The sequence below is a fragment of the Olea europaea genome, chromosome 13, assembly GCF_002742605.1.
Source record: "Olea europaea var. sylvestris chromosome 13, O_europaea_v1, whole genome shotgun sequence".
Taxonomy (NCBI): Eukaryota; Viridiplantae; Streptophyta; class Magnoliopsida; order Lamiales; family Oleaceae; genus Olea; species Olea europaea.
In genome coordinates this window covers 12,448,418-12,466,396 of record NC_036249.1, presented here as the reverse complement: position 1 = coordinate 12,466,396, position 17,979 = coordinate 12,448,418, and the positions used below count along the sequence as shown (strand labels likewise).

Below are 17,979 nucleotides of genomic sequence, written 5' to 3'. Positions count from 1 at the left end.
TTCCCACAAAAAAAACTAGCAACAAGAAACAGAACTCCAACAATTTCATTAACTCATTGGATTATCTCCATAGAAACACCCTCAATGTTGCTAACATCTAGATATCATCAACCCATCTTCACTCAAGAAACAAGTCCTATAGTGCCAAGACTCACATCATAGATCTAATGTGACATTCATGAAAAAATGGTATTTCCAATAGTAACACAGATTATACACGCTGATCAATGAGTTGCATGCACTAAAAATGTAACAATCCTTAATATTAGTGCAGAAATGCACACATTATTGATCATCATATAAGTTCTAACCCAATAAAAATTACAAACGAGGCTGAATGTCACATCACATAACATATGTAAGATGTAAATAATATCAATCTTTGAGTGTTATTTTCAAGAGAAATGAACACACTAATACTCCAATGGTCAAGAGACAGTATCTAAACCACAAATATTAGCTACAACAATTTTGTGGGCTGATCCAGCTGAAGCTTTTTGAGTCCACAATGCTTAAAACCTCCCAAGCAAGTACAACACTAGACATACATAAATATAAAGAAAACTCCTCGCAACAAGAAAAAATCATCAGTGAAAAACATAAAACCATGTGATTCCTAATATCTACCACAGCACCATACTAATACTCCAAATTTCAAACAGAGTTTTCACGGGCAAATATTTGTTGGTTAATCAAAGCTTATATTCATTTCTTAGGCGCACTCTATATTTGCAGAAACTATCAAATCAAAATCAAAGAAGTAACAATAATAACTATAAGAACAAGGAAGAACCGCCATTTTATTTTATTTTTTCTAATTCCTATAAATCAATTGGTGCATATTGGCAGTAACAAAAATTCTTTGTGATTCCGATTGCGACTAAATCAGGCAGATCATTGCTTCAAGGGAAAGTCGCACCTGAACGTTGAAACTTTTAGGTCCTTATTATGAGGTAATATGAAACAGATCATTTATACTTCATATCAAATCACCATTAAATGTACGCTCATCGATTCATACATTTAGATTTTAACCATTTCATATCTAATGAGCAACAAAGTAGATACAAAACCACTTAAAACATATAATAACTCATGGACATTGATAATATGCATTGTAACAATGTAAGGGTAATAGAACAAAACTCATTGTTCAGAGTCAACATTAATAAAAATTTAAAAAGTAATTAATTCCAAATGAAAATGTCAAACCAAACGCGCTCTAATTTTCCACTTCAAAGATTCATCCCCATTTTCGCGCATTCATTCCTAAGAACACAAGTACTCCCCCATCCTCCCGTCCTCTCCCCTTTCTACCAAGTCATCTTGACCGGTCATTCCTCTTCTCGTGGCATCAGACATCAGAGTCTTTACATGGGCATCTTGGTGCAGCTTGTTTGTCGGCAAATCAATGGGCATGATCGGCTTTAAGCGAGGAGCGATGTTCCAATTCGAAACACCACCATGTCTACGATACATGATCTAGGTGAAATCAGGCTCAAATGGGTTGGTTCGATAGTGAATACAGACCTTGATCCAACTAATAATTTTCGAATTGGGTCTCCATAGGCCCAGACCCAACAATACCAATAATGTTCTAATTGGGTACAATATTACATGGCATTTAACACCCCACAGGCACACAAAGTACTGCCATGAACAGAACTCAAAAGAGTTTTTTTAAACAGTAACAAAAATGAATCGAACCAAGGCAAAAAGAAATTTCACGTAGCAAAAAATCAAACTAAAAAACAAATTTGTGGACATATACTGATGTTAAAGAAACCATAAGAATCAACAAAACCAACACGGGCATGGCAAATCCAAAGAAATACAAACACAGCCCTCAGCCAATAGTAACTTCACATTAGCAGCAATAGCATCGTTTGAGCAGAAAATTCCCACAAAAAAAACTAGCAACAAGAAACAGAACTCCAACAATTTCATTAACTCATTGGATTATCTCCATAGAAACACCCTCAATGTTGCTAACATCTAGATATCATCAACCCATCTTCACTCAAGAAACAAGTCCTATAGTGCCAAGACTCACATCATAGATCTAATGTGACATTCATGAAAAAATGGTATTTCCAATAGTAACACAGATTATACACGCTGATCAATGAGTTGCATGCACTAAAAATGTAACAATCCTTAATATTAGTGCAGAAATGCACACATTATTGATCATCATATAAGTTCTAACCCAATAAAAATTACAAACGAGGCTGAATGTCACATCACATAACATATGTAAGATGTAAATAATATCAATCTTTGAGTGTTATTTTCAAGAGAAATGAACACACTAATACTCCAATGGTCAAGAGACAGTATCTAAACCACAAATATTAGCTACAACAATTTTGTGGGCTGATCCAGCTGAAGCTTTTTGAGTCCACAATGCTTAAAACCTCCCAAGCAAGTACAACACTAGACATACATAAATATAAAGAAAACTCCTCGCAACAAGAAAAAATCATCAGTGAAAAACATAAAACCATGTGATTCCTAATATCTACCACAGCACCATACTAATACTCCAAATTTCAAACAGAGTTTTCACGGGCAAATATTTGTTGGTTAATCAAAGCTTATATTCATTTCTTAGGCGCACTCTATATTTGCAGAAACTATCAAATCAAAATCAAAGAAGTAACAATAATAACTATAAGAACAAGGAAGAACCGCCATTTTATTTTATTTTTTCTAATTCCTACAAATCAATTGGTGCATATTGGCAGTAACAAAAATTCTTTGTGATTCCGATTGCGACTAAATCAGGCAGATCATTGCTTCAAGGGAAAGTCGCACCTGAACGTTGAAACTTTTAGGTCCTTATTATGAGGTAATATGAAACAGATCATTTATACTTCATATCAAATCACCATTAAATGTACGCTCATCGATTCATACATTTAGATTTTAACCATTTCATATCTAATGAGCAACAAAGTAGATACAAAACCACTTAAAACATATAATAACTCATGGACATTGATAATATGCATTGTAACAATGTAAGGGTAATAGAACAAAACTCATTGTTCGGAGTCAACATTAATAAAAATTTAAAAAGTAATTAATTCCAAAACCCTAATCAAGAGAACAAAATCAAACCCTAATTAAGCAGTGAGGACGACGGCTCCACCAGCTTCCTTGATCTTCTTCTCGGCAATCTTCGATACGAGCTTGGCTTTCACCACAACGGGTTGACTCGGGGGAAGAACACCCTTACCCAGAACCTTAAAGTACCCAAACTGAGTCACATCAATCACAGGGGCAGAACTATTGCTCTTCTCGGCCTGTTCCTTCACTTCGGGAGGGACAAGTGACCAGATTTTGTCGATATTGACGGTGGGGCAGAAGAACTTGTTGCGGAGCTTGTGGAAGTACCGCATACCAACTTTACCGAAGTAGCCGGGATGGTACTTGTCGAAGAGAATACGGTGGTGATGCATTCCTCCGGCGTTACCGCGACCTGCGGGATGTTTGCGGTGTTTTCCAATACGGCCATGACCGGCGCTCACGTGGCCGCGCTTCTTCCTGTGCTTCTTCAAGTGGGTCGTCATTTTGTTGAAGTGGGAGCAGCTGCGTGTACGGAGGAAATGAGGATTAGCCTGTTAGGATTAGGGTTTCTGAGGGATTTATACATTATACAGATCGAAATGGTTTGAGGCGAAGGGTTTGTGAAATGAAGATTAGGGTTTTGTTGAAATGACGGCATAGCCCTTATTCGAATGCAGCAAATTACGAAGTTGACCCTACCTTCTTATTTTTTTAATTAAAAATTCGTTTTCGTTTTTTCCTTTTATGAAATTTTGGCTTTGGTAGTAATTTTGAAAATTAATTTTTTGATCATTAAAGAAAAAAGTGAATCCTATTCGTGAGAAAAGAAGTAAAAAAATGATGGTTAAAATTGTAAAATAACGATTAAAAAATTAATTTTTTGAATAGAAAAATCAATATCAAACATGTACTAATTAGAGAAAAGATTGAATCTCTCGTTTGTATGAATATTGAAAATTTTGAAATAAAGAATTAAGCCTCAAAAACATGTAACGATCTAATTATACTACATCGATCGCGAAAAGTCGCCTTCAAATTGATTTTGAAGTTGAAATCTATTCAATGTCATTGTTACACCGCGTAAGAAAATGACATGTAAAAAAATACAATAAGAAATCCAATAGAAAAACAAGAGAAATTTGTAACAAGTAGCGATTGTTATTTCTAATATAACATAAAATTATTGCAGACCTTTAAGAAGGTAGCAGAGAACATAATCCGACATTAGCTTTTCTCCTGCTTTCTTTTCGATGATCACATTTATTTTCATGTAATATAATATTTATTATTTATATTAAGAATGAAAATTGAAATTACTTAATAATAAGCTAAATAAAATTTTAACGTCTTTTATTCATTAAATCCAATCTACCTTACTTTGACCAGATCAAAATATTGTAAAAAGGAAAAAATAAACATAAGAAGAATAACATAACATCATAGATAGTAAATATTTTGAATAAAATTAGAATACATTAAAGATCCCACATCCATTGTGTATTTTGCAGACTAGTGTACACTCATTTATTCATTTGACAAGAATTGGCTAAAACTACCAAGGCCTCCTTGTACCACCAAGAGGGATCGTGTTCGACCCCGATATCCCATGGTTGCCAAATCTTCCTCGACCACCAAAACCTCCTCGACCTCTGGAACGGAAGTTGCTTCCGGAAGCTGCCAGAAATGAAATGAGAACACATCAAGATCAAATAAGGCCAACAAGTTTGTATGGCATCTCTGAAGATCCTGAGGTCAAAGCCATGTTACATGGACTCTTCCACAACATAGGATGCCATACACTCTGACAATAAGATGGGTAATGTGTTCGATGATTTGTATAAATCCTATGTAGTATTAGCTAGGACGATATTACAATAAACAAAAGTTTGGCGGTCCCCTGATGTGTGTTCAAACATGGTGCATGCCAATTTGAAGCAAGTATAATTCCCTCGGTTTTTGGTTCATAATTCTTAGAACTCAACAATACTAACCTCCTCCGCTGGATCGGGCCATTGCAGCCAACTCAGGAGGAACAGCTTGTCCTGCTTGTTGCAGGATCTTAATAAGTTCTCTTGCGTACTTGGCATTTCCGTGGGTAAAAAATGTGACAGCAGTTCCTTTGGCTCCTGCACGACCAGTTCGCCCAATCCTGTGGACATAATCCTCGAGACTTGATGGGAAGTCGAAATTGATGACACATTTTATGTCCTTCACATCTAAATTAAGTAAAGACAGAATACAATACAATTAGTAAAACATTAGTGACACTCTTTCCAAAAAAAAAAAAAATAGCATAGAGCAGGCTTGGCTAAGCTTAAAAGTAGTGTAATTTTAAGCAACTTTTTGCCTCCAAATATGTTACTCTTTCTAAAGTAATACCTTACTATCAAAATAATATTTTTTGTAGCTATGACTAATAAAGTATTCTCATTTTGAAACTTATTCTTATAAACTAACTATTTAAGCTTCGCCAAACAATTCAAAGCCACCTTATCCCTGCACTCCTAAGATCCAAGGAATCATATGCAAGATAAAACACATTTGTTAAATGTGACTACCTAATCTTGCAGGGATAAGGACCAGCCAACCGCTGTAAATTTCAAAATCAACCCATCCAATCAATGAACAATCTCGTGTGAGTCAACCGGCTGTCACTAGTACCAGCTCCATAACTGTGGATGGGCAGCGTCAACATTGTGTTACTCAACATAGGAGGAGCCACATTCTGTCGGGAAAAAGCTAGTAGCACCAAACCCTCAAAGTCAGCATCCTATGTTTACAAGATCCTCAATTCTGCGCATCAGAAAAGAACATCACACACGACAGCATAATAACACCGTCTTGTGCACCCAAACCACAATATTCTCGGGAAGATGGAGAACAGCCGGAGACTCAACTATGTTTAGAGTTGGAAGGTCCAAAATGAGAGACTAAAAGTTCCTAAGCCATAACACTTATCCTACCAAGACCACGAGCAGCAACATCAGTGGCAATCATTATAGGACTTCTGCCACTCTTAAACTCAGCAAGGACTCGATCCCTTTCATCCTGGCTTTTATCACCATGAATGGATAATGCTGGCCATCCATCCATTCTCAGCTGTCTTGTAACTTGATCACACCCTTTCTTTGTTTCCACAAAAATTAAAATTTTACTTCCATCCATCACGTCTTTCAGCAATCTGATCAACCTGCAAGAGGGATGTATGGTGAGAGACCATAATCATAAAGGCCAAGGATCAACACCCATATTCCAAATGTCACCTGTTATATTTCTCCAAATCTGTCATAATTTCAACAACTTGCTGTATAGATAGATTTGCTTTCAGGTCTGAAGACCCAATGATAACCTGAAAAGTTTTAGGTACAAAAAACAGCAACAATTGAGAATATATGGATACAAATTATCCATCGGAGATCTTTACATTCAAAGCATAATTATGATGGGGAAAAAGAATGTAAGAGAAACCTTATAAGCATTGCGTAGAAATTGCCTTGCTAGAGTTTCCACCTCCCTTGGCCACGTGGCACTCCAATACAAGGTTTGCCTATCTGGGCGAATCTGCACCAGGAAAAATTTAAAAAAAAAAAAAAAAAAAAAATTTAAATTTTAAAAAAAATCGATAAAAGATAATTTCTGCTTATGAATTAAGACTAGTAAGAACGAAATTTCATGAATGCATAGAAATAGTGAGTGGGTGAAGCTTGCTTCAGTTAGGAGTTGTCATCCAGATGGCAGGCAGGGAATATAAGCAGGGTGCTTGAACTGCTTAGAATTTAGTACCCATGAAGGAAGCAGAATGCATCTGGCATCCATTTGGGTTTACATGCAAACTATTTTGTGTGGATGTGTAGTTGAAAATGAGTTTGAGATAAAACGAGTTTTCATTTAATAGAAGAAAAACATGGGCTAATTTTGGTCTACCACTCTCTTTCTGGAACATGTTTTACTTTAAAAGGATCGTATCTTCTTGTGAATGGGAGATTCTTTGGCATACAAAAGACATGTCACAACCACCTAACTTGCCTTTTCTGATATTTTATCCATGGTGCTAAATTAGTCGTTCTTTATCCTCATTTATAATTTTATCCATTCTCCCCATGCGGTCTTCAGTTTTTCCACCTAGAGAGAATTTTTTAATTTCCCAGAGATGAAAAAATTGGCATTACATTAATTTTTGCATTTCTTTCAGCAATCATTGATAGAAAGGGTAGATCCTATTTTCCACAGCAGATGATTTTGATTGACTCACACTGGGCAAACAGCAGTTAGGTAGTTATTATCTGATGAGAAATTATCATCAAATGATCTCCTATTTTAAATCACTGGTTTTGGCACTTTGAAAGAAACAGATAAGGGAGATCAGATTAGGTGAGTATTACGAAATGAAGAAAAAGTTTATCTTTATAATATCATTGCGGAGGACTAAGAATTAAAAGTGCAAGAATGAAATCGTTAAGAAGAAGGTTGAAACCATGAACTAAATCAGCATCTTTTATTTGATGGTTTCAAAGAAAAATAAAAGAATCAGGACAAAGGGATCTGCACTTTCATGTCCTATTTCGATATAATGATGATTACATTCTATCCAGCATGAGGAACTTACTCTATTGAAGTTCTGCATTGACTAAAGGCTACAACATAAACTCCGCATTGGAAAATCCCATCACTAACTATATAATGAACCCAAAAACATACTAGTTGGCACAATGATGTAGTAGTTGGACATTTCTGTGAGATCTCCAGGATATTGACATAACAAATTTTAGGTACTCTTACACACTTCCTAGTATTAAAATCAACTGAAACCCAGAAATTAAATGGTTCATGTAAGCACTGATTTTGTATTGGTTCCTGATTAAGTCAAGTCACCAGTTTTCACTTGAAGACTCGCTTATTTATTTCACCTTAGCTGCCAGCTAATAGCAAACTGTAACATGGTGGTCCAGTTCCCAACTAATCTAACATTCCAATACTTGGATTTGGTCATAAGCTCCCAATCTCTCGAAGTTAATTACATGTGCTATAAAAGTGGCAGACATGATTAACCTCAAAACAAAGTTAAAATTATAAAGATAATTCAGCTAGTGGATTTGCACTATTAAGAAACTGGGAGAAGCATAATGACTTTCTAACAGAGGTAGCACATTTCGACACACTAACTTAACTTGTCCAGATAGCTTCCATATTAAATGAAGTTTGACAACTACTTTGCATTAGCAATCTATAGTAATTAACTCAAAAGGCCTGTAACATCCAAAAATTAAACTAAAATTTCATAACGTTTCCTGAGAAAATGATCACTCAAGATAACTAAGTCTGCTCACCTGGGAAACAATTTTCCTGATTTGGGGTTCAAATCCCATATCCAGCATGCGATCAGCCTCGTCCAACACAAGGTAAGTCACCCTTCTCAAGTTTGTATGTTGAGATTCCAGCATATCTATCAATCTTCCAGGAGTAGCAATCACAATTTCAACCCCTGTATAAAGAAGAGGGGGGGGGGGGGGGGGGGGGGAAGAATAAAGCAAAAAAATAATAAATAAATAATCTTTACAATAGTTCCCATCAAATATCAGTAATTACAGATTTTTGAAAAGAACTAGGTAAAAAGAAATAATACCTCTTCTAAGATCACGAATTTGTGGACCTTTTGGGGCACCGCCATAAATACATGTGCTCCGTACATTTGCACGTGATCCAAATTTTAAAGCTTCTTGTTGAATCTGAACAGCCAATTCTCTGGTAGGAGCTAATATTACTACAATTGGACCTTCATTTTGCACTGGTATTTATGAATTTTTGTCACCATAAAATGTAATAATTAGAAATTATATTCATACGAAAGGTGGAAAAAATCATCACAAAAAATAGTAGAGAGGGACTTACTCAGCCGGGGCTGAGCACTAACATGAACCAAAGCAGGTAGCAAATAGGCCAAGGTCTTTCCTGAACCAGTCTCAGCAATGCCAATCAAATCTCTACCCTTTAAAGCCATTGGCCATCCTTGTGATTGAATCGGAGTTGGTTCAGTAAACCCCAATCTAGCAATAACCTCGAGGCAATAACCTACAAATCCAAACAAATCCAACAGCTTAATATTATTACAGAAGTTATTTCTAAAAGATACAATATAATTTGCCAGCCATGAGTGTGATTTATGCATGAGAGATGGTTGGCCCTCTGTGTGGGCCCCACAAAGCGAGAACACACATACACATCTGGAACCAGGCAATCATGGCATTCTTTATTCTTAAAGTTGGAAGGTTATTCTAAAGACATAGTAATACCAGGAAAACTTGCTTCTTGAAATGTTCGGATTGGCTTGGGTATATCATTGCCTTGAACAGTAATATCCCGCCTGGCACGATACATTGCAACCTCTTGTTCGGTCATTGCTCTCACAGATGGGCTCTCTACATAGAAGTCCTTTCTAAAAGGAACCAAGTTATCAAAATCTTGCCTGGGAAGAGCAATGTTATCTAAGTCATCTCTAGGCCTACTCCCTCTCCAATCACTGCCACCAGGACCTCCATGAAAACTGCTCCTACCTCCACTAAGCCTACCACTAAAATTTCCACCTCTACCACTTCTACCTCTGCCACGACCTAAATCAAAACCCCTCCCGGATACACCACCTCCTCTCCCACCATCATGGCTTCTTCCATCACTCCTGTCTCCAATCGCCCCATTGCTAAATCCTCCACCACGGCTTCCTATACTGTTAACACGGGTAACATCAAACCCTCTTCCAACACCATGCTCAAAAGAAGAATTCCTACCAAAAGTACCAGCACCACCTCCTCCAATTCTCTCACCACCCCTCATAGAAGGAGGTGCCACTGGAACACCTCTATATGGAGCTGGTACTCCACGGCCATAGCTTGGTGCATCACCACTTGGACCAGGTGGTGGAATTGAAAATGGTGGCTGTCCCATCAAATCACTACAATCAAACAGAATATTGCACAGCTATTACGTACATATTCACACATTTATATACATAAATGCTCATGAACGAAATCATTAACCAACAGAAAATATTTAACTAATAAAAAAAAAGCACATATAATAACAAAATCGATTTAAAAAGATTAAAACTTTAGAACATAAGCACAGTTGCTATATACACACTCCATCATATAAACATAAATCCACATGTATAGACTCAAGTGTACAAATAATACAAAAGTACAATAGAAAACAAGAAAAAAACCCGTCAGAAAGGATTGAACACTTCGTATAAATACACTCATTAAACACTATAAACAGAAATGCACATGTATAGGTCCATTTGTACAAATAATACAAATATACAAAACAAAACACGAAAACTCAGTAGAATCGATTGAACCCTTCCATATAAATACTTATATACATCCGTTATACACCATAATTAAAACCAATTTAGAAAGATTAAAACTTTGGTACACAATTATTACCCATTGTAATCTATAGAATTGCGATACACAGACATATAAACACAAATTAAAAATGAACAAATTCTATAAAACAATTGAAGAACCTTCTTCGCTGACGGTAGGAGCCGGCATCGTGGAGCCTGGAATCATAGTTATTAAACATGGTCTATGTGGATATGGAGTCAGGGCTAGGGCTAGGGCTAGGGCTAGGGCTTGGGTTTGAGTTTGCAGAATTGAGAAAAAAGGGGAGGTCAAGGAAATTGAATTTTCTTCCCCTTTGGTTTTTATTGTGTCCTCCAGTTTTGCAGAACGAAAGATATATATATATATATTTTTTTTTTTTTTAAATGACAATGAAAATGAGAAATTTTAAGCGCATAAATTTTTAATAAAAGTTGATGAAATATGTGATTAAAATATTATGAATTTCATAAAATAAGTAATTAAAATTAATTATTTACTTTAACTTATATTAAAATATGAATTTTAATTTCTACCAACAAGGACTAAATATAATTTCTATAAAAAAATTATTAAGGAAAGAAATACCTTTCGTGATACCTATTAATCATGGACTCATTTATAATCGAGACATGTTTGATTCAGAAATTTAGGCCCTGTTTGAGTCCTTTTTTTACCTCATTAAAATAAAAAATATGATCGTTATCTATCACATCAAACCATCATTTTTGAATTTTTAGATTTTGTGTGGGGTCCATAATGACTCTATTTTTCATTCTCATTCTACAAATAATGTGGCTCAAATGGGCTATATTAATAGATGGACTAATGAATGGAATAAAATTAGAATTTTTGTTTCATTATCTAATATACTATAATGTTGTGTACTGAATAGCTTTTAATATAAAGATAATAATTTATAAAAAAATATTTGAAAAAAGCAAGTAATTGCACTAATTTTTTTTCTTTTTTAAATAAATGTTTAACATGTTTCATTGAAAAAGTTACTTAAAAATAACTTTTTTCTCTCGTCAAGTCTAAAAGTAACCATCTTTTTTCCAGTGTTTTAAAAAGCGTAATGTATAGCAATGCATTGACCCTAAGCTAAGGGGTAAGCGAGATTAGGCGAGGCAAATGTATAAAAAAGTGTAAAAAGCATTTTGCTTATTTTAATATTATTTTAAATTTTTAATCAAAAAATTTATATAATAATTATTAATTATACATACTAAACATTATATTTATCAAGGGTGCCAAATTCGTGAATCAATTCAAAACTATAATTATCACAAATATACTAACAAATTCACGACACTTTTAAGTTTTATCCACCTACCAACCCCATTTGATATGAAAAAAGAATTGGTAAAATTGATAGTGCACATTGCACTAGAGAAAATGAAAAACCCTATTGTAAACTCCACTGTGAATTAACCAATGTCTCTTTCATTAGCCACAAGGCCATAACTCCATTAACTCACTAGAAAAAACCTTACTGTCTCTTTCATTTTCAGTTTTCTGTACTTTTATAAATCCCGACTATCGAAACAATAAAGTATAAACCCACTGTCAAAAAGGCAAAAAGAAAAAAATAACAATTGGAAGAGTGTTGAAGACGACTAAGCAAGCAAGCAACAATTAAATCCACTAATTCTTCAACAAGCAATGATTTCCCATTTTCCACCTGACGTGCCGACATATAGAAACTGTAAATTGTTTGTTGAAGACAATTGAGCAGTGAGAGCTTCAAGAGGTTGTCTTCACTCTTCAATTAGGGCACTAAAAAATGAAAATTGAGCTTTAATTTTTAGTTTAAAACTTAAAAGAAGCGTGATTTAAAAAAAAAAAAAAAAGGGGTAATGCGTGTCCAAGCATGAATTAGTGGTCAATGGTTCGGTCAACGCAAACCGTTGACCGCTAAATTACCCGCCTACCCCCTTTGCTTGGCGTTTTCAATATGAGTTACGCTTAGACGTGCCTTTTAGAACACTGCGTTTTTCAAGCTTATCTAGGCTTAGGTGGAAGCGTGATCCAGGGTAGTTCGGTTCTCTTTAACATTGAACCAAATTGAGTACCAATTAGTGTTTTGTAAATAGAATTATTGGTTCCATCTCCAATGGAACTAAACCAAAATCATACCTTCCGACTCTAATTCAATTTGGTTCCTTGTGTTAAGTTCTCAAATTCAAAAACCTAAGCAAATCAAGTATCTAGATGTATAAGTTCCTAAGTTATAATTGTTTAATATCTAAGTATTTCATAATCTTTTCCAGCACATTATATATTGATTCTAATGAGTTGCATTTTTTTAAGTTTAACTAAACAAGATAATTTACATCAAAATGCTTGAGTATTGGCTTGAATGAATTTTTTAAAAACATGTTCCAATATCATTTATACTTTATACTTTGAGGGACCGTAAATGTTAATGGATCATTATTAATCTAGGTTTATAAACAATACCATAATAAATTGACTATGAGTATGATATATTATGGTGACATTCAAAAGAAAAATGTAAAATGGTTGGTGTATTGCACTAGTCATTTAAAAAAAAAAAATGTAACAATTTCAAGTTAAATCAATATTTTTTTTTTAATTCTTGGTATCAGAATTGAGAATTAGATTGAAATCGGCCAATTCTTGATTTTAATACCAAGAACATATTAGAACTTGAGTAGATTCAAATCGATCCGTTGTTCTCGATCCGATTTTGGTTCAATCCAATGAATCTAATTGCTTTTGCCAACGTCTAGCCAAGCATGTCATTCAATTATTAACCTATTGCCACAAATTTTTCTTTGTGAAAGTGCACTCAAAACCACAAATATTAGGATAATATTAGACTTTAATCAATGGCTTGTTACATGAGACTATATTGATAAAATATGAGGGATGGATGACAAGTATTTTAATAAGATGAATAAAGGATTCTCAAGATAGCAACGTATACTAATGATTTGAAGTGATATCATTTAAGGTACGTTTGATTGTCAATATTTTTCATGAAAAATGTGTTTTTTCCATATAAAAAATATTTTCCTATTTTTGGTCACGTAATCATATTTTTCTCAAAATTAAGAAAAATATTTTTTTTTTTATGGAGAGTAAGATTTTATTTTTCAGGGAATTCACTCTCTCTTTCTCGCATATCCATTCTCTTTCATCTACCCACCAATAAAAAATCGGACAAATATAATATTTTATAAGTTGAAAATTAAATTAATCAAACACATTTAATTGACAATTTTCTTTCAAATAAGTTTTAGGCAATTGAATTACTTAGAATGTTTTTTTCCATACCTGCAATCAAACGCACCTTTAGAATAAATTAAGGGAACGTTGATTTAGATAGTGAAGACATGTTTGGAAGGACCTAAAATGTCACTTAATCATAAGAGTGATAGTGTATGAATAAAGTCAAACTGATGCCAGAGAGACAAAAATTATTCAAGAAGCTATATGGTGCCTATCTTTATGTAGATTTACATATTTTTAAAAAAATACAACAAAAAATAAGGACAAAATGAAAAAGGTTAGATTTCATTTGAATTTGCTTGTAAAGCATACATATTCAAAGAAATTCCTTTCAGAGTGGCTGTTGATTTTTGGCCTTGATGAAATATTGGATGGGACAATGTCCTTTGCCTTGTTGCATTTGAAGGCTGTTGCAGAAGTTTTCTTCAAAGATCTTCAAATCGATAATTTTCGAGCTCAATTTAACGTACCTTTCTCTGCTAACAACCAATCCAATCAGCTTTAAACCACAACAAATATAATTCACCTCGATTATTATTCAATTTTACTCACATAGAACAAGAAAATATGATGATTTGTGACCACAAAGGTTAGGAGAATACACCACAACATTATACTATGAAGAAACCACCAATTACACAAAGTAAACAAGCGTTGGACACTTCTAGAGGCCTTTTTTTCACACACAAAGGGGGCAGCCGAGATTCCTTTATTTTTCTCACAAAACCACACAGAACATCACTAGAAAGTGGCTAAGGTTATAGTCATATATATACTCTAGGGTTAGGCTTTAAGTTGGACCTTTAAAAGGCTTAAAAGGGTTAAGATTCAAGCCATCCAAGAGGGAATACAATTGGGCCGAGTGTAACTCATGGACTTGATTGTTGAACTTATTTCATTCATCGGCCTATGTCTATAAAATAATATTAACCTACGTTAACATCATAACCTGAAATTTATTGGGTATCAAAAACCCAACAAAGGCCATTGGTCGTTTTTCCATCATATACCAGATAACCTAGAATAAAATAGAATGAGTTGATAAGACTGAAAATGATAAAGACAAAGTCACTAACGTTAACTCATAAACTTTGATATGCATATCTAAGTTAGTTTAGCTCAATTGATTTTTATAGTGATAGTGTAAACCACTATAATTCGTGAGTTTTTTTGTTTTTATTTCGTTTATTATAGTTTAATACCTAAGACTCGATGTTCAAAGAAAGATACCATGTTCATATGTCACATTAGGGTGAACCACTATAACTCTTATGTAATTATTTTTTGCTTATTAATTAGTACTCCCGATGTTCGATTAGGGTTCCCTAAGACTAAGTTAAAAGAAAGGTATCAAGTTCATATCTCGCATGGTGTAAAACACAATAACTTTGTGTTCTATTTTTGTTTTGTTTATCATTCCTCTCGTTATTGGAAAAGTGTTCGTGTCTGACATTAGGGCAAAAATCATCATAAATCTACATTATTGCTCTTGAAATTGGAATTCGGGCTTATCCTCTAAGACGTTAAACGAAAAATATGACATGAAAGAAGGGCTTATCTTGTGAAAGGTGATTGTTTGGTTCCTATAACAAGATTAGTAATGTTAACAACATGAATCAGATCAATAATTGCTTTGGCTGCTGCATTTCTCTCCACAAGCATTGTTTCTACTGTTACCAGTGAACAAAATATTGAAAAACTCATTCTTTTTGCGTTTGAATGCTCCGAATTGAATACTTTAAATTGGAATTTGTCGAAAAAACTACTCGAATTTCACATGGAATAGTTTCTATACACACTTTTGTGTCGTTGCATGGACGAATATATCTTCCTAAGAGATTCCTTCTCCTGTTACTTTCCTTATTGATAAACCTGCACTTGCTCTTTGCTTAATTGGCTCTTTGATAGCCTTCCTACTGCACATGAAACTGTTGGAAAATTTACACCGATTATGTGGAAATTATATTCATAAAAACCTATCGTCGATTTGCATGAAATCGAAACATAATTTCGACTTATCGAAATTGGATTTAATAAGGAGAAATGATAATTTACCGATTCCAAACGCAAGAATATGGATTCTTCTCTTTCGATTCTTGAATGATTGAACTTTGTCCTTTGAATTGAACCTCGCAACATAAACACGTAAATTAGATTAATCATTTTCTGAAATCAAAGTATAATTAACAGAACTCAGAAAATAAAGTGAGAAGATAGATTTTTGACCGAGGCAAGTATTGAACACTTTGTCGTTAAGATGAATTTGTCCCACATCGATGCTAACGGTTCTTCAACAATCATCTCCCAAGATACAACGACCACGTCGAGTCATAGGAGCACTCCAAATGACTTCAACCAGCGAACTCGAACGGAATTCCCTCTCTACCATGACCATGACTTTGATGCAAATTTAAATCACTTCTAAAAGTGTTTTATGCAAACTAAAGTGTAAGCATGGAATGGAATGATATGATCTATCTATTGACTTTCATGAATTTCTTGAATGATAAAATTCAAACACATGGGATCTATATATAGTAGTTGGAAAGGTATGTCAAAAGACACAAACATACCAAGAGTCACATCTCTTGGAATTCATAATTATTGGAAAATAATTATGCCAAAGGTTATGACCACAACCATACCAAGAGTCACGTCTCTTGAAATTCATAATTATTGGAAAATAATTATGCCAAAGGTTATGACCGTTCACATGACAATACATATTTTCATCCAACCATTTTCTAGAATATTCTACAATATTCTATACAATTTTTCAACAATTTTCAATATTAAACTGCTTACATTTGGCTTAATTTCTCATTCACCAAATTAAGAATTCCGCCTAAATAATCATGTAAAATTGGTCACAACCAATTTCCGATACAAAATTCCAACAGAAACTTCAGGCAATAAAATGTTTCACCCAGCCATTTTAACAAACAGTTCAAGTGCAATGGATACCGAAAAGTAAGATATTAGTGCTCGCGTGTGTAGACTTGTAAGTGCCTAAAAGTATTAGATCCAAAGGAATGTGTAATTAAAACTGATGTTTGTCCAATTTTTAAGCACTTTTATCTAGTCGACCCCAATTTGTAGGAAAATCTATTGTAAAGATATGACTTTTGGTAAGTTAGACTGTATGTAAAGAAAATGTTTTAAAGTTTTTGTTCATTAAACTGTCTAATTATATCGAATATTGCATGCCAAGGACCATATATTCCACAAATCAATTTTTATAGACTCCAAGCTAAACATCTGTTTTTTGTTGGAGAATGATCAGGTCAAACAGGAAATAAGATCATCGACTCATGATCTGGTTCATAGTCATACTGTGTGTCTGCTGTATACACTGTTAGATAGGACTAGACAATAAAATAAATAAGATTTTAGCTCTTTTTCCAATCTTAATACCGTCTGGCTATTCAATCCTCCTTACTAAATATGTCTTTTCAAGAAAATAGAAGAGCAGTAGGTTACCTGGAGCAGGGATGTAAGTAATAGGATGGAAAACATGCACAAGGAAAACACAATTTTTCGCTGGAGACAGCATGATCAAGTGCCCATTTAACAGCATGCAAATCATTTTTCCCAACAGCAACATAAACATCATTAAAACCTCCATCCATGCTTGTGCTTTCCTCTCCAATCTCGACTATCTCGGGTGAACCGACTTGCCAATTATGATGATACGACCCCTCTTCTGTGGTCATTGGAATTCGTCCTAATTCCATCAGAAGAGAACATGATCAAATTTGATACAAAAGAAGTAAAAAAAAAAAAAAAAAAAAGAAAAAATGAAAGGAAGGTAGTTTTTTCCAATGCCACTAAATAAAAGAAAATGAAGAAGTTGGATTCTATTTTGTCAATATTTGCAGGCCTTTTTGGACATGTCATTTAATGTGATAGGCTATGTTCTTGATATAACAGAAGAATTCATTTTTCTTTCCCTTTTCTCCATAACCAAATGTTAATCCCCATTGAATAAAGCCAGTCATACATGCTAAAAAAAGAGAATTAGAGGACAGACTGATTTGACAGAAATTGGTTGGCCCTTTTTTCTTTTTAATTTTTCAAGGTGTCCAATAATATTTCAACACGTGTCCACCTTATTTTTGAGCCTGTCTCTATAGCATTATTGATCCCCATTAGCCCTCTTTTGGATTGACTTTACACTTTACTAGAAGATAAGGCCATTTTGTAAGCGTGTTCTTCCACTCATCTAAATGGTTGTTAATCCATGATTTTCGACCACATTTGTGCGTTA

The 17,979-nt window shown here is 34.3% G+C and overlaps 3 protein-coding genes across 5 annotated transcripts; all 3 read right to left on the bottom strand.

Moving 5' to 3' along the window:
- Window positions 1-2,959: 2,959 nt before the first annotated feature.
- LOC111407638 (60S ribosomal protein L27a-2-like) lies at window positions 2,960-3,679 on the bottom strand. Its single transcript, XM_023037253.1, has one exon. It carries the CDS (start codon window positions 3,573-3,575, stop codon window positions 3,129-3,131), a length of 447 nt encoding a protein of 148 aa, XP_022893021.1. The 5' UTR covers window positions 3,576-3,679; the 3' UTR covers window positions 2,960-3,128.
- Window positions 3,680-4,497: 818 nt separating this feature from the next.
- Window positions 4,498-10,793, bottom strand: LOC111407637 (DEAD-box ATP-dependent RNA helicase 20). 2 transcript variants are annotated; one of them, XR_002705145.1, is made up of 10 exons: window positions 10,598-10,793; window positions 9,363-10,018; window positions 8,962-9,141; window positions 8,696-8,857; window positions 8,400-8,554; window positions 6,541-6,633; window positions 6,336-6,421; window positions 5,631-6,262; window positions 5,064-5,288; window positions 4,498-4,746 (listed from the first exon to the last, which is right to left on the bottom strand). XR_002705145.1 is itself a non-coding variant. In XM_023037252.1 (10 exons), exons 1-10 carry the CDS (start codon window positions 10,654-10,656, stop codon window positions 4,625-4,627), a joined length of 1,965 nt encoding a protein of 654 aa, XP_022893020.1. In that variant the 5' UTR covers window positions 10,657-10,793; the 3' UTR covers window positions 4,500-4,624. The 2 variants fall into 2 exon arrangements, 1 of the variants encoding a protein (XP_022893020.1); XM_023037252.1 differs by having other exon boundaries at window positions 4,500-4,746; window positions 6,036-6,262.
- A 4,535-nt stretch (window positions 10,794-15,328) lies between these two features.
- On the bottom strand, window positions 15,329-17,778 carry LOC111407635. 2 transcript variants are annotated; one of them, XM_023037251.1, is made up of 3 exons: window positions 17,193-17,778; window positions 15,768-15,841; window positions 15,329-15,628 (listed from the first exon to the last, which is right to left on the bottom strand). In XM_023037251.1, exons 1-3 carry the CDS (start codon window positions 17,444-17,446, stop codon window positions 15,573-15,575), a joined length of 384 nt encoding a protein of 127 aa, XP_022893019.1. In that variant the 5' UTR covers window positions 17,447-17,778; the 3' UTR covers window positions 15,329-15,572. The 2 variants fall into 2 exon arrangements, with proteins under 2 accessions (XP_022893019.1, XP_022893018.1); XM_023037250.1 differs by having other exon boundaries at window positions 15,329-15,640; window positions 17,193-17,750.
- Between the last annotated feature and the right edge of the window lie 201 nt (window positions 17,779-17,979).